The 24827-nt window shown below is 36.6% G+C and overlaps 3 protein-coding genes across 7 annotated transcripts; all 3 read right to left on the minus strand.

The window, feature by feature from the left end:
• Window positions 1–3264: 3264 nt before the first annotated feature.
• On the minus strand, window positions 3265–8488 carry LOC111462856 (zinc transporter 7-like). Its single transcript, XM_023106633.1, has 2 exons — window positions 8198–8488; window positions 3265–3557 (listed from the first exon to the last, which is right to left on the minus strand). The coding sequence occupies exons 1-2, from the start codon at window positions 8417–8419 to the stop codon at window positions 3336–3338; spliced, it is 444 nt and encodes a 147-aa protein (XP_022962401.1). The 5' UTR covers window positions 8420–8488; the 3' UTR covers window positions 3265–3335.
• A 4039-nt stretch (window positions 8489–12527) lies between these two features.
• Window positions 12528–19150, minus strand: LOC111462636 (phosphatidate phosphatase PAH2-like). 5 transcript variants are annotated; one of them, XM_023106300.1, is made up of 12 exons: window positions 17168–19150; window positions 16100–16946; window positions 15479–15786; window positions 15314–15387; window positions 14737–14821; window positions 14528–14614; window positions 14300–14372; window positions 13703–13746; window positions 13367–13495; window positions 13171–13269; window positions 12988–13094; window positions 12528–12932 (listed from the first exon to the last, which is right to left on the minus strand). In XM_023106300.1, the coding sequence occupies exons 1-11, from the start codon at window positions 18458–18460 to the stop codon at window positions 13038–13040; spliced, it is 3096 nt and encodes a 1031-aa protein (XP_022962068.1). In that variant the 5' UTR covers window positions 18461–19150; the 3' UTR covers window positions 12528–12932; window positions 12988–13037. The 5 variants fall into 5 exon arrangements, with proteins under 5 accessions (XP_022962068.1, XP_022962065.1, XP_022962066.1 ...); XM_023106297.1 differs by having other exon boundaries at window positions 16076–16946; XM_023106298.1 differs by having other exon boundaries at window positions 12984–13094; window positions 16076–16946.
• A 2349-nt stretch (window positions 19151–21499) lies between these two features.
• LOC111463002 (BRI1 kinase inhibitor 1-like) lies at window positions 21500–22757 on the minus strand. The gene has a single exon (XM_023106832.1). The coding sequence runs from the start codon at window positions 22593–22595 to the stop codon at window positions 21690–21692; it is 906 nt and encodes a 301-aa protein (XP_022962600.1). The 5' UTR covers window positions 22596–22757; the 3' UTR covers window positions 21500–21689.
• Between the last annotated feature and the right edge of the window lie 2070 nt (window positions 22758–24827).

Consider the following 24827-nt stretch of genomic DNA (forward strand, 5'->3'; position numbering starts at 1 on the left):
AAAAATCTCTACATATATATATTTTTTTAAGGTATTTTAAGAATAAATCTATATAAAAAATAAAAGTCATTAAATTAACATGATTTTTTTTTTAATTTTTAAAAGTCAATATGAACATAACTTAATAACTACGAAAGTATAAAGAAAAAGAGAATTTAGCGATTAAGCATCTTTACTCCTGACAAAAGGAAAAGTAAGTTGATTTGATTTGTGGTCGTTCATTTTTTTTTTAATAATCTCAATTTCTCTTCTTTTTCCTAAAAAAAAACTATTTTTCTATAAGATTATTTAATTAATAATATATTTAGCTAAGCTTCATTCTAATTTTTACTTTCTTTTTTGTTCTAAAATTCCAGTCATGACTGGATAAAAATGGCCAACATAACAAGCACGTGAGACTTATCTTTAAGAAATAAGAATGAAATATCATCCGAACAAAAAGTATAAAAATAAAATGAAAGAAGAAAAAGAATGACGAACAAAATATCATTTTTAATATATTTGATAGTAGGAAGATGTCCGACGCTTTCACCGTGAGTAACTTTTTAGTTACTCCTCCTCGAGAATAATAAATAATAAATAATTGTCAAACATGTTTATATATTTAAAAAAAAAAAAATAGTTACAAAACACAACTTTATTTTCATCTATTAGAAAAGAAGAAACATGAAACGAAAAGGAAGCCACGAGTTTTGCTTCCTCATCATGTTTTTTTTTCGGTATTTAATTGGTCGGTAGTTTCTTTATTTCATTTGTTGAAATAGAATAATGTTACTATATACTTAATGCAAATAAAACCAATTTATATATTAGATTTATAATTTTCAACTTGATAGATAAGATTTTAATTACCATTTCAAAAGTCGATGATTCGCCGCAAATATTGAAAAAAAGTTTTAAGAGAAATGGATAAACATAAAATTCTATTATTTAATTTACAATTCAAATATACGAGATGCTTTCCTCTAGGTTAAAAACTCAATCAATCCAAGCATTTCAACCCAAGCAAAAATCTCCTTCCTTCTCTCTCGTCTCCATTGTCTTTGATGGGGAATTCCAAAAGCAAAACTTACAAACGAGTTCTTGTTCCATTCTCCGAGGAACAACTAGCTAGCGTTTTCAAGAACCACGATGGAGATGGTGATGGAAAGCTAACAAAGGAGGAGTTGAAGCAAGCCTTCGACTATCTTGGTTCACGCTTTAGCTCGTTCAGAGTAGAAGAGGCACTACGTGCCGCTGATATCGACGGTGATGGTTTCATAAGCATGGCCGAGATGGACAAGCTAATTCAATATGCCAAAAGTCGTAAATACACTCTTTGTTAAAAAGTACATATATGTTGTCTTTTTCCGCTAAACTATTCTACTTATTTTTAGTCTATGGCTTTCCGTGTATCGATGTGTATTTGAAGGAGGGGAATCTATTAACCCTTCTTGTCAAATGAAAAATAAAATTTGTTAAATGTGTTTTTCCTTGGTTCGAGTTGGGATTTGGAGTTTTGTATTTTAAAAAACATCGAATAATTAGTAAAACATCGAATAGTTAGTGTCTTATTTAATCGAAGATATATAGATTAGTATTTAATATTTAATATTTTGAGAATTTTATTCTTTTCTATTAGCCCACCACGTACAATTGCATAAAGTTGCAGTAATGGGTAGAGAGCATCTGTTCGATTCCGTTATGTATGAATGAAGAACTTCTTCCTTAAAAATAATAATCAAATAATTCATACTCGCCTGCTTCAATAAAGTCTATATAAACACTCCATCCCAAGAACAAAGCACGAGAGCCAGGCTGCAAAATCATCCCAATGGCGCCCTTCAAAAACCGGTGGCATCTGTCGAGGGAAGAGATAAAGGAGATCTTCCTAGAGCACGACATGGACGGAGATGGCGTCCTCAGCATCAGTGACATCACCCAAGCCTTCAGCTTCTTAGGCAATCTTGTTCCTCACCACAAAGCTCGCTATGGCCTGGCTTATGCCGATGCTGATGGCGATGGCGTCATCAACGAAGACGAGCTCGATAAACTCGTAGACTACGCCATGAGATTTCACTCTAAGAGGTGTTGACTGTCACCTTTGCTGGGTTAAATCATGTAATGATCTTCTCAATAACAATACTCTCCTCAACCCTTTCTAATCAAATTATAATAACAACGCTTATTGCTATCTCTCCCCCACTAAATTTAGTTTTAATTTAGATTCATGATTTTGAGTAATTAATTCATGAGTTACTTTCCCAGTTATTAAGTATTAAATTCAAAGTTTAAGTTGAAAGTTTGATTAACATTAGACCACATATTAGAGGAAAATCATATTCTTTTATTCTCAATTAACTTAATGAGTCAAGATCCAAAGACCTAGATTGGTCAAAGATACGCCAATAAAAGCCCTCGTGTAGTGGGACAATCAAACATAAAAAACCCATACTCCACCAAATATGTATAGAAGGAATTATTTATTTAGAATGTCTTCAATTTTACACTTTTGAAACTTTTATCTTTTTAAAAAAACTTTTATCTTTTTAAAAAGTTACAATATTAATGTTTATTTTTTTTTTATAAACATTTTAGTAGAAATTCTTTAAAAATTTCGAGGTAATTTGAACTTAAAATAGTATGATAATTACCTAAAACAAGTGTAGGTAATTTAAACCCAAATTTGGTTTAAAATTTTAAAGAGTATCTACTTTAATCATAGTTTTCAAAGTTTTGTTTTTTGGTTTTTTTTTTCTTAAATAAAAGCCACTTAAAAACGTTCCATATTCGCCAAAGCTTCCCAATCAAGATAAGCATACACCAACAAGGTGGAACAAAGCTATGCTACCTATTTGTAATAAAATACCTGAAATAGGACTTTATGCACTCATTCATTAAATTCTAGAAAATTTAAGTCCCAATCCAAAATTTTACCAACTTTTGCCTAAGAAAATTTAATTAGGTGCATGCTTTGAACCATATGAATGGTATTAATAATGTCCAAATTACTTTTTATATATATACACGTGTGGAGTTGGTATTTGGTGAGATATTGGGATATGTAAATAAAATTTTAATCATATATATATATATATATATATATATATATTTTTAATAGTATAACATCTTTTGAGAAAACAATTATGAAAATGATTATTTATATTTTAGTTTGGTGAAATATTTTAAACAAAGTTTTAAGTATAAATATTGAGGGCCATTGTAGGTAAGGAAGACAAAGGACTAGCAAGCCAATCCTTATTTTATTTTATTAGGAGATATTTAAAAGCTTAGAAGGATAGAGTAGTACAACAACATAGAAGTGTATGTTATTATCACACCCATTACATTCATCATCAGTACATCCTCACATTGCACTGCTCGGCGTAGTCAAGGAGCTTCTCAAACTCTTCCTCTGAAATTTCGTGATCAGCATAGTCATCAACATGACCCATACTCATCCCGTAGTGAGATTCACCATGGGAATGGGAATGGCCATGACCATGGCTGTGCCCATAGTGGCCGCTACCATTGCCATACTCACCAGAAGCCATACCAAACCCAAAGCGGGAACCCATGTGTGAATGTTTGCTGAATCACCACACCTAAATGGGGGTGAGAGTTCTCTTATTTATAATCATTTTCAGGATACAGAAATATGGTAAATTACAAATATTATGGAAATAGTAATAAAAGGAAAGAATAATAAATGAATGCAATATATTTGCCTTTAATAAGAGGGCAAATATGGTAACCCGTAATGTAAGGCAAATATCTAGATATTTGCCTTATAGTGAACGGTCAACTATCCTTAACACCCCCCCGCAAGCTGAGCGTCGGATTTGAACGAACGTAAAGCTTGGATCTGAAAAATTCAAAGAGAGGTCGAGAAATACTCTTTGTGAAGATGTCAGCAACTTGGAGATGAGAGGGTACATATTGTGTGCGAAGTTTGCCAGCGATAACAAGTTCTCGAAGGAAATGATAATCTAGTTCAACATGTTTGGCCCGCTTGTGAGAAACGGGATTAGAGCTCAAAAAAATAGCACTTTTGTTGTCACATAAGAGTAAGGGCTGCTTTGAAATAGGGACCTTGAGGTCATGCAAAAGATGCGTAACCCAAAGAAGTTCAGCAGCGGTTGTGGCAAGAGCACGATACTCAGATTCACAGCTGGAGCGTGAGACAGTAGGTTGCTTTTTGGCACTCCAAGAAACCAGATTGTTACCAAGATAAATAGAATAGCCGGATGTAGAACGACGAGTATCGGGACAACCAGCCCAGTCAGCATCCGAATAAGCGACTAGCGTACTAGGAACAGTGGATGGACGAAAGGTAAGACCAAAGTGGAGTGTTCCTTTGACATAACGAAGAATACGTTTGACAGCAAGAAAGTGATCTGCAATAGGGGCATGCAAGAATTGACTGACAGAATTGACAGCATAGGCAATATCTGGACGCGTAATAGTCAAGTACTGAAGGGCGCCAACAAGAGATCTGTAGAGAGTAGGATCAGAGAAAGGAGAACCATCAGCAGTCAGGTGTTGAGAAACAACCATGGGAGTGTGAACTGGTTTGCTATCGAGCAACTGAGCACGAGTAAGAATATCTCGAGCATATTTTAACTGACTAATAAAGAGACCATCAGGAGTGGGTGAAGCTTCAAGACCAAGAAAGTAACTGAGAGAACCCAAATCTTTGGTAGCAAACTCAGAATGAAGCTTGCGAGTAAAGCTGTCAATAAGAGATGAGTTGTTGCCGGTAACAATAATGTCATCAACATAAAGAAGCAAATAGATAATGTTAGATTGCTGATGAAAGACAAAAAGGGACGTGTCAGCGCGACTGCAAGAAAACCCAAGTGTGAGAAGAAATGAGCTAAAACGCTGAAACCAAGCACGAGGAGCTTGCTTTAAACCATAAAGGGCTTTCTTTAATAGACAAACATGAGTGGGAAATCGAGGATCAATATACCCAGGAGGTTGTTCCATATGAACACGTTCAATAAGAGTTCCATTGAGAAAAGCATTCTTGACATCAAGTTGTCGAAGAGGCCATTTATTTGTGACTGCAATAGAAAGCACAACACGGACAGTGGTAGCTTTGACAACCGGACTGAAAGTGTCAGTGTAGTCAAGACCAGGAACCTGAGTATAACCTTTGGCAACAAGACGAGCCTTGAAACGCTCGACAGATCCATCAGGCAAATATTTAATACGAAACACCCATTTAGAGCCCACGATGTTGGTGTTGGCAGGGCGAGGAACCAAAGTCCAAGTATCATTTTGTTGTAATGCTCGAATTTCTTCATCCATGGCAGCCACCCAAGCAGGATTCTTAGCCGCAGATTTGAATCCTTTTGGCTCAGTGGATGCAAGAAGAGCAGAAAGAAGTCCAGATGAGCCCAAAATACCAAGATTTGCTGGATGACGAGTCTTGAATATACCAGCTTTGGCTCGTGTGATCATAGGATGAGTGCCCAAAGAAGAGAAATCAACAGGAGGTTCAATAGAGGTCGAATTAGAAGTCGAGGGTGGCAAAGTGGAACCTGCAAGAGAAGTATCAACCTGCACAGACTCATCTACAAGGTCAGAACAAATATCACACGGGGATGAACTGGATCGAGGAGTTTGCGGTGATGAAGTGGTAGGAGGGGATGAATCAATACGATGAAAATGTGGTTCTAAGAAATTTGAAATAGGAATAGAGGAAAGAGGTTGGGTCTGGGAGCTAGGGATAGCAGGAAAGTGGGTTTCATCAAATTGAGCATGACAGGTGATATATAGCTTAGTGGTGGTCGGATCAAGACAGCGAAACCCTTTATGAGCAGGACTATAACCCAAAAAAATACAAGGAATGCTGCGGGGAGAAAGCTTGTTAGGCATATAATCACGCAAATAAGGATAAACACGACAACCAAAGGGATGAAAATTGTCATAATGTGGAGTGTAGCCATAAAGGAGTTCAAAGGGTGACTTACCTCCAAGAAGTGGAGTAGGCAACCGGTTGATAATATAAGCTGCAGTGCTGAAGGCGTCAACCCAAAAACGAGAAGAAAGATGAGAGTGAAAGAGAAGGGCCAAGCCAGTCTCAGTCACATGACGATGTTTTCTCTCAGCACGACCATTTTGAGCAGGTGTATATGGACAAGAGAGTTGATGGTGGATGCCAGAATTACGTAAATGAGTTTTGAAACAAGTACTAGTAAATTCGGTACCACCATCGCTTTGAAATACCTTGATACGAGAAGAATATTGATTTTCCACAAATTTTTGAAATTGAAGAAAAATATCAAAAAAATCAGATTTAAATTTTAAAGGGTAAAACCAAGTGAATCGAGAATAATCATCAATAAAAATAACATAATAAAGGAAACCCGAATTTGATTTGACGGGAGAAGGACCCCAAAGATCACAATGAATAAGATCTAACACATGAGACGACCTACGTTCATTGCGGGAATAAGGCAATCGATGACTTTTCGCAAGCTGACAGGTATTACATAATGATGGAGAAGGCAATAAAGACGTAAGAGAAAGATGACCTTTTCTATTTAAAAAAGAAATAATAGAATGATTCACATGACCTAGACGAGCATGCCATAAATCATATGAAGCATGTAAAGATTTGTTTCTAAGGGCTGAAATAAAAGCAGAGTTGCCGCGCTCCAGCACATATAGCCCTCCATCTCTTTTACCGGTTGCCACCACCCTTCCTGTTTGACGATTCTGGACAGTAATAAGATTATTAGTAAATGTAACGGAGAGAGGAAAATCAGACGTTAATTTACTTATGGAAATAAGATTTTTAGTGAGGTGAGGGACAACCAAGACATCTAACAAGTGAATATTTGGAACAGGAGAAAGAGTACCGGTGTGGGTAATGGGTAGGGATGCACCGTTTCCTACAATCACAGAGTCCTTACCCGTGTAATTTTTAGACTGATCCAAAATAGATGGGTCGGCAGTCATATGGGTCGAAGCTCCAGTGTCCAGAAACCAATCAGCAGTATCGGGTCCAGCAATAGAACATGACATGTTAAAGGCTTCAGCAAGGTGAGCATGAGAAGAATCAGGTCGAACATACCGTTGGTTGCAGCGGTCAGCATAATGGCCCTCTTTGCGGCATATTTGGCAGTGAGGTGGTCGACGACCTTGACTTGAGTGAGTTCGTCCTCGATTAGAAGAGTTGTTTTTGTGAGAATAAGAACGACCTCGCTGGTTGGTAAAGGAAGCAGGGTGGCTTCCATGAGTGCGACCACGATTAGTGACTGTGAATGCTGTAGGAGTGGAGTTAGAGGACTCAAGGGAGAGCTGAAACAACTCAAAACTTTCAGCTTTAGAGACTAAATCTGCAAAACAGGGGATAGAGGTAAGAGCCATCTGAGCAGTAGAAAAAGCTGAAAATTCGGTGCCGAGTCCACGAAGGAACCAGTGCACTTTATCAATGTCCTCGACCGGTCTGCCAATGGCATGAAGTTGGTCACAAATTTTTTTGAAGGCACGAGCATACTCAGCAACAGGTTTGGTGCCACGTTTCATCAACTGCAAGTCATCCTTGAGTCTCAGTTCACGAGCTTTCGACTGATGGCTGAACGTAGTTTCCAACGCAAGCCAAACATCACGTGCAGTAGGGAGACCAACGACAACAGCCATGGCTTCCTCAGTGAGAGAGGAGAGCAGGAGACAGAGAAGTCGTTGATCGGCTGCTCTCCATGCCAAATATTTGGGGTTGAGTGTTGAAGAGGTTTCTGGTTCAAAGCGAGGTGGTGGAACCATAGTTCTATCGACATAGCCCAGCATGTCTTGACTCTCAAGGAGAGGGAGAAGTTGGCTTTTCCAAAGAAGATAATTGGAGGAAGAAAGTTTGATGGTGATCATATGGATTAGAGTATTGAAAGGAAGAAGATGATAAGAAGATTCGGAAGCCATAGAGAAGAAAGGATCAGGGTTGTTAAACCGAAAGGGCTCTGATACCATGTGAATGTTTGCTGAATCACCACACCTAAATGGGGGTGAGAGTTCTCTTATTTATAATCATTTTCAGGATACAGAAATATGGTAAATTACAAATATTATGGAAATAGTAATAAAAGGAAAGAATAATAAATGAATGCAATATATTTGCCTTTAATAAGAGGGCAAATATGGTAACCCGTAATGTAAGGCAAATATCTAGATATTTGCCTTATAGTGAACGGTCAACTATCCTTAACACCATGTCATCCTGGTCACGAGCATAACCCATGCTGCCACAACTACTAAAGTTGTTGGCGCCGCCATGCTTCTTAAAGAAGTGGGGGATGATGGGTCCGAGGATTTCAATGATTTCGATGATGTCCCTGATCTTAACGCGGCCTCTTCTTGATCTGCTAGCATTGGCTCTGTATACGTTCATCAGGTCATCCCTGCATCGGAGGTTATCCACTGAACGGCAAGCCATTTTTGTTTGGAAAGGAGGTTCCTAGTTTGATTGGTGCGAAGGGTGTGTGTGATGAAAGGTGTTGAGGTTTCGGGTATTTATAGCATATTTTCTTAACCACTTAGCCCTTATTACTTATGCCTTCCTACTTCATTTGCATGACAACATAGTGAAATTACTATTCCCTCCCATTCTATGTTGTCTTTGTCCGCAATGGACCCTGAAACTCCAAGGAAAAAGGAAAGATTCTATACATAATAATGTTTCATTAATAAAAATAAATAATTTATTTGATAAAATGCATTATAATTGATAATTATTGTGTGTCATTGATATATATATATATATATATATATATATATATATATCTAGGTTCTTAAATTGACCTATTTTATTATATCACAAATTTACCAATGGTTTATGCCAAAGCTGCTTATATCACAGTATAGCTCTCCTTTTTCTTAAGTATAAAGATTTTTTTTAGTTCAAATAAGGTATTTTTTTTAAAAAAAAACTTTATGATGTTAAATAATTGATGTACATTTAGATTCACAAATAATAATAATAATAATAAAAATTGTTCTAATAGTTTTCAAATCTAAAATTTGCATCTGTGAGAAAAAGACACCCACTTACAATATTCAATTCTTTGAAATGACAATAGCATAAATTCACAACTCAAACAACAAATCAATCAATGAATTGATTATTAAAGATATTAGAATGGGAGCAGACAATAATTTATAATTTAACTTTTAGTTATTTTTTTTTTTATGGGACTTTAAATATTAAAAGTTGTGTTGCAAATAAGATCTATTAGATTAGAATTAATAGAAAGTGGTAATTTTTTCAATTTTATTGAGTTAAAATTTATCTGTAATTTAAAAACTATATAATGTTGTATGAGTAATAAATTATTGGGGAGCTAAACTAAATGAGCATTATGGAGTCCCAACGTTTGGTTCTTTAGTTGCTTTCGATAAGGATGGAAAAGAAACTTATTCCCACAAAGCTGATAATCCTTTTTTTTTTCTTTTTTATATTTGGCTTTATCTTATATTTTTATTCTTTTTTATGTGCTGTTTCATGCCGAAAAAGATATTTAATATCGCAACTCATGTACGAGTTATTAGTTAGATTATACATATGTTTCTTTCTCCTATTTTTTCATTTTTTCACTTCATCTAACTTAAACCAAAGTGTGGTGAGGTCTCAGTTGGAGATGAGAACGAAATCTTATAAGAGTATAGAAACTTTTTCTTAATGGACACGTTTTAAAAATTTGAGGGAAAATTCAAAGACGACAATATAGTGGACGTTCTAAAATCTTGAAGAAATTTTTTTAAAAAAAATTCTAAAAATGACAATATTTACTAGCTATGAATTTAAAAATACTACAATTTTTTATTTGAACTATTTCACTAAAAAACAAAAAAAACTCAAAGAATCAATACTCTAAATAGATAAGATCCACTCATTATTGTCTTTATGTATTGAATCCAATTCGTAAGGACCAAATCCAAGTAGGTTAAGATCGGTAGATATCTATCTTAGTTTCATATGTTCATTAAAAAAAAAAAAAAAAAAAAAAAAAAAANATTTTTTTCCGAAGAATTCGCCATGATATAGCTGATCCATGCATAATATCACGAAAAAATGGATACAAGTTTATATTTATTTGATTGAAATTTAAAAAAAAAAAAAAAAAAAAAAAAAAACCTATATTCTATTGTTGAATGCGTTAGTCTCATTCTTTTGACATCCATGAAAGAAGACAGCCACAACTTTTTATTTTCTTTCTTTCTTTTCAATTAGAAGAAAATATTGAAATTATATTGTTGGGCGACGAGCAAGGCTTGGAGAGAAGGAGAAGGTATTGTTACGAAGAGAAGATTTTATAGAAATTAAAAAATCTCTCACAATAATAATAATAAAATTATATATATATATATATTATAAAAATATATATAGAAATAAATATTGCATACAAAGAAAAAAAAATGTTATATAATCCAATATATACAATAAAATATGAGCTTAAATAAATAAAAGTATTTGTAAGTCCTTTTCAAAAATTACCCATTTAGTATGAGTACAAATTCCTATGGACCAAATAAAAAAATCAAGGACGATTCCATGAATGAATCAATTATATATCAATGGTAAGAAATTAAAGATCATGGAAAAACTTCATTTAAAACAATGGGTAGAAAGTAATATATTATTTTAATCTTTTTTTTTTCTTTTTTTGTGTGTGTGTGTGTGTTAATGAAGCATTATTAAGTATAGAATCTTTCCTTTTTCCTTGGAATTTCAGGGTCCATCGCTGACAAAGACAACATAGAATGGGAGGGAATATTAATTCACTATGTTGTCATAAAAATGAAGTAGGAAGGCATAAGTAATAAGGGGTAACAGGTTAAGAAAGTATGCTATAAATACCCAAAACCTCAACACCTTTCATCACACACACCCTTCGCACCAATCAAACAACGAACCTCCTTTTCCAAACAAAAATGGCTTGCCGTTCAGTGGATAACCTCCGATGCAGGGATGACCTGATGAACGTATACAGAGCCAATGCTCGCAGATCAAGAAGAGGCCGCGTTAAGATCAGGGACATCATCGAAATTATTGAAATCCTCGGACCCATCATCCCCCACTTCTTTGAGAGGCGTAGCGGCGCCAACGTCTTTGGTAGTTGTGGCAGCATGGGTTATGCTCGTGACCAGGATGACATGGGTTCCCGCTTTGGGTTTGGTATGACTTCTGGTGATTATGGCAATGGTAGCGGCCACTATGGCCACGCCCATGGTCATGCCCATGGCCATTCCCATTCCCATGGTGAATCTCACTACGGGATGAGTATGGGTCATGTTGATGACTATGCCGATCGAGAAATTTCAGAGGAAGAGTTTGAGAGGCTCCTTGACTACGCCGAGCAGTGCAATGTGAAGATGTACTGATGAAGGTAATGGGTGTAATAATAACGTCCCCTTCTGTATTGCTGTACTCTTATCGTTCCAAGCTTTAATAAAATAAAATAAGGGCCGAGTCCGTGATCTACCTTACCTAAAAAGGGCCCACCCAGGCGTGAGAATTCTAGTTTAACGAACTTATTAAATAAATAACAAATCACAGAGGAAAGAAATATTTAAATTATTCGATCTAAAAAATTCGTTTTTAAATTTGTGATTCGATTAACAACGTAAATTAGCTTGATCAAAACTACTTGAATTATTTAAACATGCAAATCTAAACACAAGAAATGCAAAATTTTGTTTGAAGTTTACATGCTCAAAATAAATATGCCTATGCCTAGTAATATTTAAAAGTTTAGAGATCAAAATTTTTAATTTAACAAAAAAAAAACTATAATAATTTAATTTAGACAATTACCAAACAAGAGTTGACATTAGCATAGACAATATAGCCCTATCAAAACCTAGTCGTTAGAGTCGCATTTTCAGGCTAATATTCCATTTAATTTCAAAAGGATACTTAACCTTTCTCCTGCAAAGTATAGAACGTCGCATTTTCAGGCTAATATTCCATTTAATTTCAAAAGGATACTTAACCTTTCTCCTGCAAAGTATAGAACAACTAAGGTGTGGGCCCTGCTCGCTTTGGTCCTACTTCCGTAGTGACCAAAAAGTAAGAATTCGAGCTCAACCAACCATTGATAATAACTTTTATGGTACCCAATCAGGATGGAGATTCCAATTTCTACCGAACAATACAGTCGAAATACGGAAGATAGTTATTCATTGTGAGACTTACCTTCATGTGCAAAGAGAAGGGAATATATGAGCTCATATATGTTGGCCAGACGAGCTATCATATACGAGATGTACAAACATTCCATCCATACAAATATAGCCTTAGTTTAACAATATCGATCTCTTAACATCAAGTTTGGGCTGAGAATGAAGCAACTGAATTGATAAAATTTGAGTTTAAAACCTTCGGAATTCTCACCAAACAAGAGCTGCAATCCTTACTCTTAGGCACTCGGGTTCAACTCCACAGTTCAAAGTTTGTATCTAACATGATACCGACGAGGATAGGTTTCTCATGAGACGTTGTAATTTGGAACACAATTATAGTAAAAAGAATGGGCAAAAGAAAATCTCCTCCAAATGTTTGTTTCTTTATTAGAATAAAATAATAACAAATGTTACTAATGAGGAATTTTGGCACCATGGTGGAAGCAAATTCCTTGGCAATTCTAAAGGTACAAGGAAAATGTACAGGCATTCTATTTACTTTTGCTAACTTTCTTCCTAAAGGGAAATAAACACATAAACTGATGGAGCTTTAATAATTTACCTATGAATTTAAACTACATACTTACAATGAGCTTACCACTGTACAATAACCCTATATCCAGTATGTAACACAAAAGTTTCAACTCAGCAGAGATCAGCATGAAATATGAACTGATTCTGCAGAAGATGTGTATTAGGTGGGCGCAATCAGCAATGGATCCAGAAGCTTAATAATCTCTACCAATGAGTTTAGCAAAGAAACCCACCTGGAACATGTTATACCAACAAGATGTTCTAAGACTTCAGAATCTACTGACCCACCACAGTTTATGCACAGATTCAAGGATCTCATATTTCAGGCAAAAAAAGCTTTATGAATCTACCAAGGGAGGTGATAGTTTCCAGTAATTCCATGAATTGAAGTCCTCCTGTAAGCAACCAAAGAATTGGTTTGATAAAAGTAATTCTAGAATTAATCCAAATTCAGTTTAAAGCTTAAGCAACCTGCTCAGACGAGGTGATGGGAGGAAACATGTCATTGACAAGAGTATGAAGTGACGTATACGATTTTGTGTCAAAGCGACGGTTTACAACAATCTCCCCCTACAAGCACGAACAATTTTATCAATTTTGATGCTGCCAAATCGCATAAGATTATGCTGTTTTCAAGTCATATTCGTGAATCCCCCTCAAATCATACCTTGGGATTAATAATGAAGATTTTTCCTATTGGAATTCCTACTTTAAGGTAGCTAAATTCATCTGTGTCCCTGTTTCCAAACCCAGCATAAAATGGATTGCAATCTGGAGGAAATAGTTCTCGAATTCTCTAAAAGTTAAAAAAAAGCAGACTATGAGCCATCTTATTCAGAGCCCATGTGAACAATTGTTATTCAAAATTTCTAATTTGAGTGATTGATCTAAGTAATAATATATTTTGAACAGTCATGCATCGAAACCACAGCTCATCACAGTATGAGTATGAAGAATGTAAAATTTGTATCAGTTTAAATATCAAGAAAGAAGGAAAACTAACCTCCAAGCATTCAATCTTGAACTCATGAGGAGCCCGCCGAATAACTGAGAAGAAGAAATGAAAAGGGTTATCGACAAATCCAAGCATGCTGATATGTATATATACGATTATCGCATTATGAGAACCTTGCTCTTTACATCGTGTTTACAACCCATCCTCCACAAATATATATGAAGGTTTCACCCACCCCAAAGCTAGCTTTAGGAGATGGCTCACCCCCACCCGCCCATGACAGAGTCTATGCTTTTAATAAACAGGCATTTAGAATCCCAAGAATGCGGATGCAAAATGCAGGGGAGGCTCACATGACTGCTAAAGTATGCATTTCCAGGGAAAAAAACATGTGTACCAAAGTACCAAATGCTTTTTCTGATCAAAAAAACAAAAAGTACCAACTAAAGCTATTCCTAGTTTAAATATAACCACCAAATCGAAGAACACATTCAATAACCAAAACTTTCTCCAGAGCATCTAGCAATTCACTAAAATCTAGCTTAAAGAAAGAAGAATTGGGTAGTAATTTTCAAAACATAGTTACATGACTGGAGGAAAAAGCTATAATTTCTAACGAAAAGATCAAGGATAAAAGGAAATAACCTTCACGATATAGTGAAGGGAAAAGCCCATCTGGGGAGATAACAACAGGTCCCTCCGGCAGAGCCTTCCCACCCTGCAGGGACGAAAACCAAGTAAAGATCAATCATGGATACTAATGGTCTGCTGACTTTCTAAGTACTTTAGAAAGTGTTTCTAAGGCCAAAAAGAGTGTTTTTAAGCCCTTCGAAATTCATTCCAAACAAGCTTGAATTTAAGTAAATACATTACCTGCTTAAGGTTGAAAAGAAATTGGCGGGTTTGATAGGCCTGAGAAATTGATCGTGCACTAAGAAAAAGCAATTGGTACCCATTTTCCTGAAAGTATATATATAAGAAGAAAGAAAAATGTTGAGCGAGAGAGAGAGACTGAGAGAGTTCATTGCATACTAGTTTCATCACAGACAATCATCCAACTGCATAAGGGTGAGACATCGTACCTTAATAGCAGAAAATAAATTTGTGACGCCTGTTTGTGACCAATCCCTTCCAACAAAGGGCATGAATTGACCCAGAACATCCGATCTAAGATAGTAACACGAGGAAAAACTAAAGAAAGTGAATGCTAGAAAAAATCGTGTTTAGTGAATGCTAGAAAATAAATTCAGGCCTCATCTCTCGATTACATACTGCTTTCTAACCCTGTTTCTTACAAATTGAAGAAAGTTCATTATCAAAATTCTATGCTAAAAAGTCTAGCCAATCACCATTGTATTCTCTGAACAGCCAACAGAAGACAAATATTTATCTGATTTCTAATTAATGTGAATTTCAAGGCGTCTATGATGGTTAAAAAACAACTCTTGCAATTGTCAACAAGAACTTCCAATATCAAAGAGGATATTAATTTAATGGCAGAAGATGTTACTAATGACTCGTCCAAGGGCAACATTTTAATTTTTAGAAAAGATTAGAAAGGAGCCAACAACAGGAGTAAACAATTCCAAAGAAGAGTTAATAAAACTATGCTAAATATCAGAATATCACATCCAAAATCATCAGAATGAAATACCATACTTTGTTATTGTCCCATCCACATCTGATATCACTACGCGAGTATTCCATTTCCACAAATAAATCTTGGCATCAACCTGTTGAGAAACATAATCAGTCACGAAATGCAAATATGAAGGGAAACAGAGAAAGAAAGAAGACAGGGACGGCTGAAAAAAGAACTCTGACCTGCTGTTTCCCCAGCACTGCAGTGTAGAATGTGAAAAGTATTGTGTTTCCCCCTTCCTTGAGATTTAAGGATGCCAGCTGCTCAGATGTCGGTGTGAGGGACTTAACCATCTTTTTCTCTGCCTTGTGCTTAAAGATACTTGCTTCTCCATCCATTCGAACGTTCCTATCTGAAGTCTTCTTAATATCAAAATCTACGTAGTCGTCAACAGCTGATTGTGTTCCTTTCCTAGAACTAGATCTTCTAAAAGAGAAAGGCCAAAGTTTCCAATTTCCAACTGGGTCAACAGTTGCTTCTGCTGGACTACCTGTAAGAGTTTTCTCAATAGGGTCAAGAGCTATAAAGTGTTTCATAACGGATATCCGTTCTGTTCTCAACTATAATGATCCCCAATTAAATAGAGGAGCCTCACTCCATAAGGAATAACTGTCAACTTTTAAGCGTATCACCTTACAGTTTGCCGTTGAGTTTTACATGAATTTGGATAAACAAAGGATCATTTATACAATCTAGAGCCTAAACTCAGTAATAAATTTGTTGAGACAGTATAAGAACTCAAAAGTAAACTTTTGCAATAAGTATCCAAATTCTCTTACCCGCTCTAGAGTTAGGAATAATACCTTTGAGTTCTTCTGAAACCGAGGATTCTTCAGATCTTGACCGTTCCTCTGCCACTTTATCTTCTTCATCTCTACAAGATTTGGAGCCTGCATTATCTTTAGAGAATTCCATCCACTTCAATGATTTGGCATTTGAGTCCACAGAATGGCTTAGAGGATGGCTGATCTCACCGGCAATTAAATTATCAATACGATCCTGCATATTAGGTAGTGATGCTGCCATACGGTCAAATTCTTTATTCAAGATTGGTCGACTTGAAGGAATTGTGATGGAACTTGCAATCCCCTGATTGAAGAACTCATGACTATCTGGCGAACTGGATGTTACACAACTTCTATTTACAAATCTATCCTCTTCATCAATGCTACTTGGATATGCTAATGGATATTCTTCCTTATCATTGTAACGTTGGCTGTCTAACTCTATATTACCATTTAGCTCAGCTTTTGAAACATCAATATCACTGAAAAGGAATTGTTCATCGTCTGAATTTGTTGATGGTATTATGTTACTTTCTTTTGGTACGACTCTATTACCGATAGAATTCGAAGAAATTTGGAACTTGCTTTTGACACTTCCATCTACACTTTTGTCATCTTGAAAATCCGAGCCGAAACTTGAACCTCTGCTATCGGACTTAAATTCTTTAACTGAACCATGCATTTCTTCTGTGGAGACTATTTGAGTATATGAAGCTTCGAGTGTCGGTAGCTTTTCTTGGTCCATTGTGTTGCCTTCATAGACAGAACTATTACAATGATCCACTTGTTGAGAATAGTTCACGAGGGCTTCAAATTTTTCAGTCTCTATTTCAAAATCTCCAGCTACGACACTAGAATCTGTATACTGAATTCAAATTTTTGAGATATCAGCGCTAATAAAAAAGAATCAGCATCAATGGAAATAAATTCAGCGAACTTTCTGACTTCAAGAAATCATGGAAACTTATTTTTGTCTACTCTCTACATCAGTAAAAATGCTAGAATAGGCTCTGAATTTAACAATCCTACATTGCTAAATGACACATATGTGTGAATGAATTTTGTTCATGTCAGAATAAAGCTTACCCCAGGATGAACTTCAGTTGTCAGGTGCAATCCCTCTGAATGCACATCAACGATCCCATATCCTCCATTGGCCGGGTGGGAGGCTTTAGGAGTCAGTACGCTTGAGTCATCCATCGTCAACATTGAGCTCTTGGAAGTTTCATAGAACATTAAGGATTGGACTGCATCGCATTCACTCTTGTCTTCAGAAATGTTGAATACTTGAGAAACGATATTTGTTTCATCAGATAAGTGACGTCCAATAAAGTTCTCTCCATAATATGAATCACTGTTCTTCAACAATAAAATCTGGGACTCGGAATCTGCATTTTCGGAGATGGTTCCTGTCGCATTCACAGTATCTTTGGCAGTCTGTTCGATATCCGTTGGTGCAGATTTCATTTCATATGTCCCGTCAAAATCCTTTCCCCCTATAGTGGAAATTTCAATCACTCTATCCTCGGTGTTTAAACTTGACAATTCTCTAGTTACCTCAGTCGACAGCGCTACGTCTTCCGATTCCAATTGAGAGCCATTGGTTATGTGCTTGCTGCCGGAGTTTTCACAATCTTTATCAAGACTATTCCCCATGTTACCTTCATCAGTTGATGTCACGTGGCTTGTCTCATCATCTCTCCTCAACTTTTCCTCATCCTTGTCATCTGAAGTGTCAATGGAAGAAAACTTGGAACAATCTGATTTCTCAAGCTTTTGTGTGCGAAGATTGGTAGACCACCTAACCTCTAAAAGATCAGCTACAATCTCAGCACGCTTCAGCGAGTCTACTCTCGCAAGAGATGCATCCTCATGATGATCTTCTTTAATTGAATTACGACCCCATCCAAGTGTCCGTCGTTGGGAGGTAGTCTTTGTCACTATCTTCCCTTTATCTTTACTCTTCTCAATCCCATCTATTGAACTTCTAGCATCACAGTTGTAACTTTTTGAACCAAGGATCCTACAATCGAGTTCCTGCAGCAATTTCCCCTCGGCCTCATCGCCTGAAGATGAAGAATACAATCCAGATTCTCCTTCAGCATCAACTTCCCTCAAAAAATAAGCTTCTCCTTTATGATCCATATACATCTGGAAATTAGCTTCAACCCCATTTACAGCTATGTTGATCACCTTCTCCTTTGTCTTCAAAACTCCTTGAAATTTCCCAAACCGTACATACCAAGGCGATGATTTAAAACTACCGTCCTGCTGTTCGACTACAACAATGTCCACAGCTCCACCAAACGGATGAAATGGCCCAGAAACGGTATAAACACCCTTTGAAATGTAACTACCTAGTATCCCTACAGCGTTCATCGTCCAATATTGTGATTTCTCCGATCACCCAGATCAATAATCTCTAATTTTGGCCTTAATATAAGAACCTGTAAGTGTTCCCCAATAAAATCGTGCATCCAGTGTTTTAGCTCAATGATCTCCAATCATAAATCTCCAGAACTCTTAAAACTAAAGAGAAAACTACACACACAACTAACCCAGATCACAAATTTTCAAGACGTCTCAAGAACAAGCGGAATCAATTCATTCAACCAATCAATCAATTTAATCTTCAGTTTCTAACTTAAAAACAATTATTACACGAAACCCAAATGATAAACCACCGAGGTAATCAATGTTGAAGCAGTCAACCAAACCAAATCAAAGAAAGAACCTAACGACAATATTGATGATGAGTAATCAAGAACCTGAAGAGGTCAAGAACCTGAAGAGGCCATTAATCGCAGAGGGAGCGAGTCGCCATAGTTGGAAGCCTGATTCATAGGCAACCGACACTCGTTTAAGAAAGAACCGCGAAGAAAATACGCCGTTTGCATAACTAAAGCTTATCGCTTTTAGTTATTCGAATGTTACGCCGCCATTAATCCAAATCCAGTTTTGCAGAGGAAGATCAGCACGTGATATGCGAAACATCGAAATCTTCTTTGCAGAATCAAGTATAGAAAATTAAGAGCTCTGATTTTAGAGAAAAAAAAAAAGGATAAAATGAATAATGTATTCCTGTTGATATTAATATTAATATGAATAATATCCTCCTCCTTTTTTTTTTTGGATTATTTTTGTTCTGACTTGGCCACAAGTTTGTATTTAATACTCTGTTTATATTCTTCATTTTAACTTGCGGATAGTAACTTGCGATATTATTCTCCCAAAATTTATATTATTTAGACAAATTTCTCTGCGTCATATTCACGAGAGTCATTCAAAAGGATGCTACTCGAAAAGTACAATCCCCCAACCCGCGCAGAGTTGATCCACTCATGGGTTATTGGGCCACCGGGAAGTAGGATTTGAAAATGCTCCAATCGGCCAGTTATGCGGTGTACGGCCCCAATTTGACTCTTTGTACTAGGAATTCATTGGGGGCAACCCAGCGAAGGGCCATGGCTTCGTGTTGCTCATCCGGGCGACAAGTGACAAAAAGGTCATGATCCCATACAGAATTTTGTAAAATAAAGTTATGGGTGGAGTGAAGCTGAAGGCAAGGTACCATAATTTTAGTGGCCAATTTGCACTTGTAGTGAGTGTTTCAAGAAAGTTAAGAACCTCATCCATCCTCCCGCTCATCCTTGTTTGGTTTTGAGTGTTAAAGATTGTTTATGGTATCAAAATTTGGTGTCTATTTTAATCTATCTTTCATGCTGTCTTTTGTTCATGGGATTCGGCTAAACCATTTTAGATCATCGACACTTCTAAGGGTGACTGAATTTAAGCTTGATTCATGTGGAAGAAATTTATTTGAAGGCAAGTTTTAGAATCTGTGCGCTGTTTTTGATAGGTTATGCATGTCAAGTGTTTGATAAAAGTCCTCTGACCGAGCTTTGTGTTGTTTTTGCATTATATCAATTGATTAACCATTTGGTGAGAAAAATATGGTCACCAGAAGCTCAAGTTCTGAGAATTTATAATATTATCTTTTGAGCCCCAACAGCCATCACCTTTCTTTTTTGTGGGGGCTTCCTAGATGTGTATGGCAGGATAGGGATAGGCCAGTTGTCTTTTTCATTGATCCTAGAAAAAAATGGCGTTTCATTCATCTCTGCCAATGAAATTCAATGCTCATATTGGATTTTCTTATAAAAGCGTGCACAGGCGCCTCGGTCACACATGCATGTATTCACGCGGCTGTACTAATAAAAGCATTGCGGTTGTTCCCTGTTTTCTTTGTTTGTAAGCTTAGGGGCATTGCTGAAAAGACTGAAAGCACTTCTTTTAGCGTGGGGTGGGGGGGGCTTGATCAGGTGGGTTTCATAGATGGCAATGCAATAATACTCAAAAGGTAGCTTTCCTATCAGTTGCCCACACCTTTACGATATATATCGTTCATTCTGATGCTTTTCAATTTAAAAAACCAGATCAACTGTTATTGAAGGCATTGATACCTATTCTGAATTATTGTTATTAATATTGTACGTAGTGGTGGCAATTGGGTTGTCTAAGGCATTATCTCACTTAACCCCACACCTTTTGAGCCCCATTAACCCTCTCTTTTCAGAGGTTTCACTTGTTTCGATGCATCTAGAAATGGTTGATCGCTATTTTAACTGTCTATTCGTTGTTGGGACCCTGCCCCCTGCCCCCTGGCCCCCTGGCATCCGATGCAATGTTTTTAGGCATTACTCCCACACGTTTACTTTCTCAATGTCATTTTGATCTACTTGGGCAGTTTTATAGCCAATAAAGCTAACAACCTCTGTGGGAGAACTTTTTACTGTCTCTTTTATGGTTAATATTCTTAAAAGCAAGGGATGGGTGTGGTAGAGAAAAAATATTTCTCAAGTAGATTAAGACAATTATTGAATCCGCTTACCTCTTTTAAACTTATATGAGAGTTTTGGTCCCAGCGTTATATGTGGTTTTTGTCTGGCTTGTTAATGATTCAAAAGACGAAAAGGAGAGAACAGAGCTGGCAGAAGAGTGGTATTTGCCTGTCCAAACTTGGATGGTTGTTTGATTTAAGCTGTGCTCATGGCCACTCAATTGGTAGAGAGATCATCAGGTCGATGATAGATTGGTCACATTTTCCTTTCTTTTGAAGGTTAGTAGATCGATCAATCAACTTTTCTTATGTCTTTTTCTTTATCCTTATCTACTCAATGTCTTGCCCCAGTCTTATAATCCAAAATGTTAATGATGAACTAACTCTCTTCAAATCAAAGCTTCTTTATTCATATTATTATTGCTTTTGTTTAAGGGTAAAAGAGATTCAGCAACCAATGTAGTAGTACTAGGTTCAAATTTACATCTAAATCAAATACTACAATTGCGACCATCCACTTACTCAAAAGGATAAAATTTAAGCAAATAAAACACCTCTCAAGTTACATGATAAAAAATCATTGAAAGGGCCGGAGAACAAACGTAATATTTATATTTCAAACCGGACCTTCTGGACTGAATTGGTACCTCTTTTTGTCTATATACACGTACATACCACGCACATTAATGCAGAAAAAGAGAATATGCTGAATAATTTTTAATAAAGAAATAGAATATGAACAATATGTGTCCTTTGTTGTATACGCTCTTAACATTTGAGTCTCTCCTCTTTCAATATGGAATTCTTGCAGTGAGCTATTGCTGCTTGGATTGCTGCCTGCAACTCCTCCATTGTGCTGTCGTTATTGGACGGAGGAAGTGTTGTTGTTGTTGTAAGGAGGACACCACTATTTGTTGGAGACGTTCTCATGGAAACTGGAGCTGAGAACTCGCCTCTTCTTCCTCTCAATTCTGGCTTCTTTCTTAAACTTAAATTACCTGAAAATGAATAAGACTGTCTGTGGGGTTGCATATCATCTCTTCTCCCTCTGAAGTGTAAAAATGGCCTCACTATTCTCGCATATCTCTTCAGTACATGGCTGAAATTGAACCCGAACTTCCTTTTCAGCTGTTTCACTTTATTTTCTTGCTCTTCATCTTCATACCCCTTTCTCCACCTTAAACCAAGCAAGGAGAAAGACTTGGACTTGGCTTTTTCTCTTGTATCACTCCTGTTGTTTTGGTAGTGTTCATCGCTGTTGCAATTGATGAAGTCGCTGCTCTCTTTCTTGGGCTCCTTGTCTCTTAGCAGGTCTCTAATGGGAAGGGAATAGCTTTCAATGGAGTTGGTTGAGCAGCGGGGAGGGACTGGGAGATGAGAGAGGAGGTGAAGAGGAAGCAGATGGCCATGGAAAAAGATGTCATCTGCTGGAGACAAATCAATGGTGAAGGAAGGTGGGGCTTTGGCTTTGTCAGTGGAGGAAGTTTGAAGAGAAACTGAGAAGGAAAATTCATGAGAAGGAGATGATGAAGGAGGAGAGGAAGAAGCTGGCAATTGTTGCTTCTCCAATTGCCTATCTTTGCCTTCTTCAAGATTTAAGCTGCCATCTTCAAACCTTCTGCTATTGTTCTCCGCACCCCTTTCTTGGATCTTCTGATGCTGATGGATGTCCATAACCAACACAGAGAGGTTTTGCTGACAGATCAATTGGTCTGCTGATTCTGAATCTGAAAATCCCAATTCAATACTTCAGTTTTAAGGACACTACCATGCCTTTAGGAAAGGATAAGAATATTAGAGGATAGAGAGAGAAAGGGAAAAAAGAAGAGGGGGGGTCTGGCGTTTTTGCCTCTCTGAACTTGCTTAAATCAAGTTCTTAATCTTATTTTTCTTTTTCTTTTTCTTTTTTGGGGGCAGCACGTGTCAAGTATTGGTGGGTCCTTGTCAAATCTTACAGCTATTGAGAGTACAGATTCGGTAAAGAAACATCCAACAAAAACCCACAAAATTTCCCACAAAAAGCCAATAACCTTTACAATGGAGGGCTACTGTTTTTGGTATTTGTTGTATTCATGGATCTTTCCTAACAAGAGTACGCCATTAGTCATTAATTAAACCCCTTTTTCAGGAGGAAACTTCGAAGAACTCATCAGTATTTATAATACACTGCCGATCCTCTTTTACATGTTTTTTTGTATGCTGTGATGCATTGAATGAGACTACTCATTCATATCTCAATAATGGGTCAGTATTTTCAAGCAATTTGGTCCCAACTTTGCATGGAAACAAAACACTTGCAATTCTTATCTAATCATGATGAGTGAATGAATTACAAAAATTAGGTAAGGTTTTAACTTTTTATTCAAAGATTTAGGCAGTTAATATGATTTCAAATAATAGAAACTAAACACATTTTGTTTGCTTATTTGGTAGTTGTAGGATGTTTTCCTCTTGTCTGAACATTATGTTCTAGCTATTAATGTAACAGTGACATGAAAGGCCCTTTTTGCTGTCATGGTTGATGAAAAGTAGAACCATTTAAGGTGTCATCAATACACCAACCCAAGCAATAATTGTAAAAAAAAAAAAAAAAAAAAAAAAATTTTACAATAATGTATTGTAAGCAAAAACATGAAGTGTTTACTAACCAGGAGAGGATCAAGAAGGAAGTGGCTTCCTTTTGCCTGTTCATCTTCAAAATAAAATGGTAAGGGTTTAGGAAAGTTGTGGGGAACTTAAGATGGTAGACCCAAAACACACGTGTAGACAATGGTTTATAGCGTGGCATAGAGTAGAAGAATTGTCTATATCTCAATCATAGAGCCATTATTTTTGGGTGGACTCACTTATCCCATCTTTCAAAACCATATTCTTTATTTTAAAACAAAGAGAAAAAGAAGGATGCAAGAAATATGGCAAAAAAAACAAAGATTTCGTACTCAAAAACCCACAATGAGAACGATTGGTCATGTGGACAAACTTTTTCCCACTTTTCTGCTTTTGCCATTAGCCACTCAACTCCATTTCTTGCCCTGTCTTGTTTCTCTTCTTTTTCCCTTCAAACACAAGCCGATTCCATTCTGTCATAGCAGCACAATATGAACGAAGCAAACAAGTTAAATCTATGAGCCAACACTATAGCCTTAGCTAACACTGGAGATCGTGGTTTTAAAGATGTATAAGAAGAACAGGACCCCAACCAATCAGATCAGAGGGAGGCTGGCTCTTCCAACGCTCAAAACTTCAATATAATTGCAGCAGTTACCAAGGGGCATCCATGTAGATAGATAGATAGATAGATGATGAACAAACAGCCTTATGTTTCTAATGAGAATGGAAGTGACAGTGAACAGAAGAATGTGCATGTATGCATTGAGTTGAAGGGATATCACCTTGCATGTTGTAGGTTTAATGAGTTGAAAAACTACAGCATCCCCATCTGCCAACTTATGAGCAATTGAGAAACCCTTCCTTCCATTGCTCCATTATTTGGAAGCTTCGTCTTGCAGAAATGAGGAGGAGGGCCCTGTGTGTAATGGGCTAATATCAATTAAATATGATCTAATGGGCTAGTATCACATTTATACCGTTGGAATACTTTGACTCCAATTCGAACTGTAACTGCTAAGCTCTTTTAAAAGCTGGTTGCAGTCCAGCTAGTGTCCAAGCATCATTTTGAAAAAGTTTCTTCCGAACAAAAAAGAATGGTGAATACCTTCTCCAAACATCAACACTCTGAATCAGAAAATGCTTCGTGCCCTTTTCACAATTTCGCCTTCGACATACGTTAATTGGGCTCAATATCCACAATTGGGCCACCGGGCCCAACTACACACTCCCAAGCCCATAAGTTCTGAAGATTATTGGCTCAGAAAGACGTTAAAAAAAAAAAAAAAAAAAAAAAAT

Source organism: Cucurbita moschata, unplaced genomic scaffold, assembly GCF_002738365.1.
Source record: "Cucurbita moschata cultivar Rifu unplaced genomic scaffold, Cmos_1.0 Cmo_Scf00027, whole genome shotgun sequence".
In the NCBI taxonomy this organism is placed as follows: domain Eukaryota; kingdom Viridiplantae; phylum Streptophyta; class Magnoliopsida; order Cucurbitales; family Cucurbitaceae; genus Cucurbita; species Cucurbita moschata.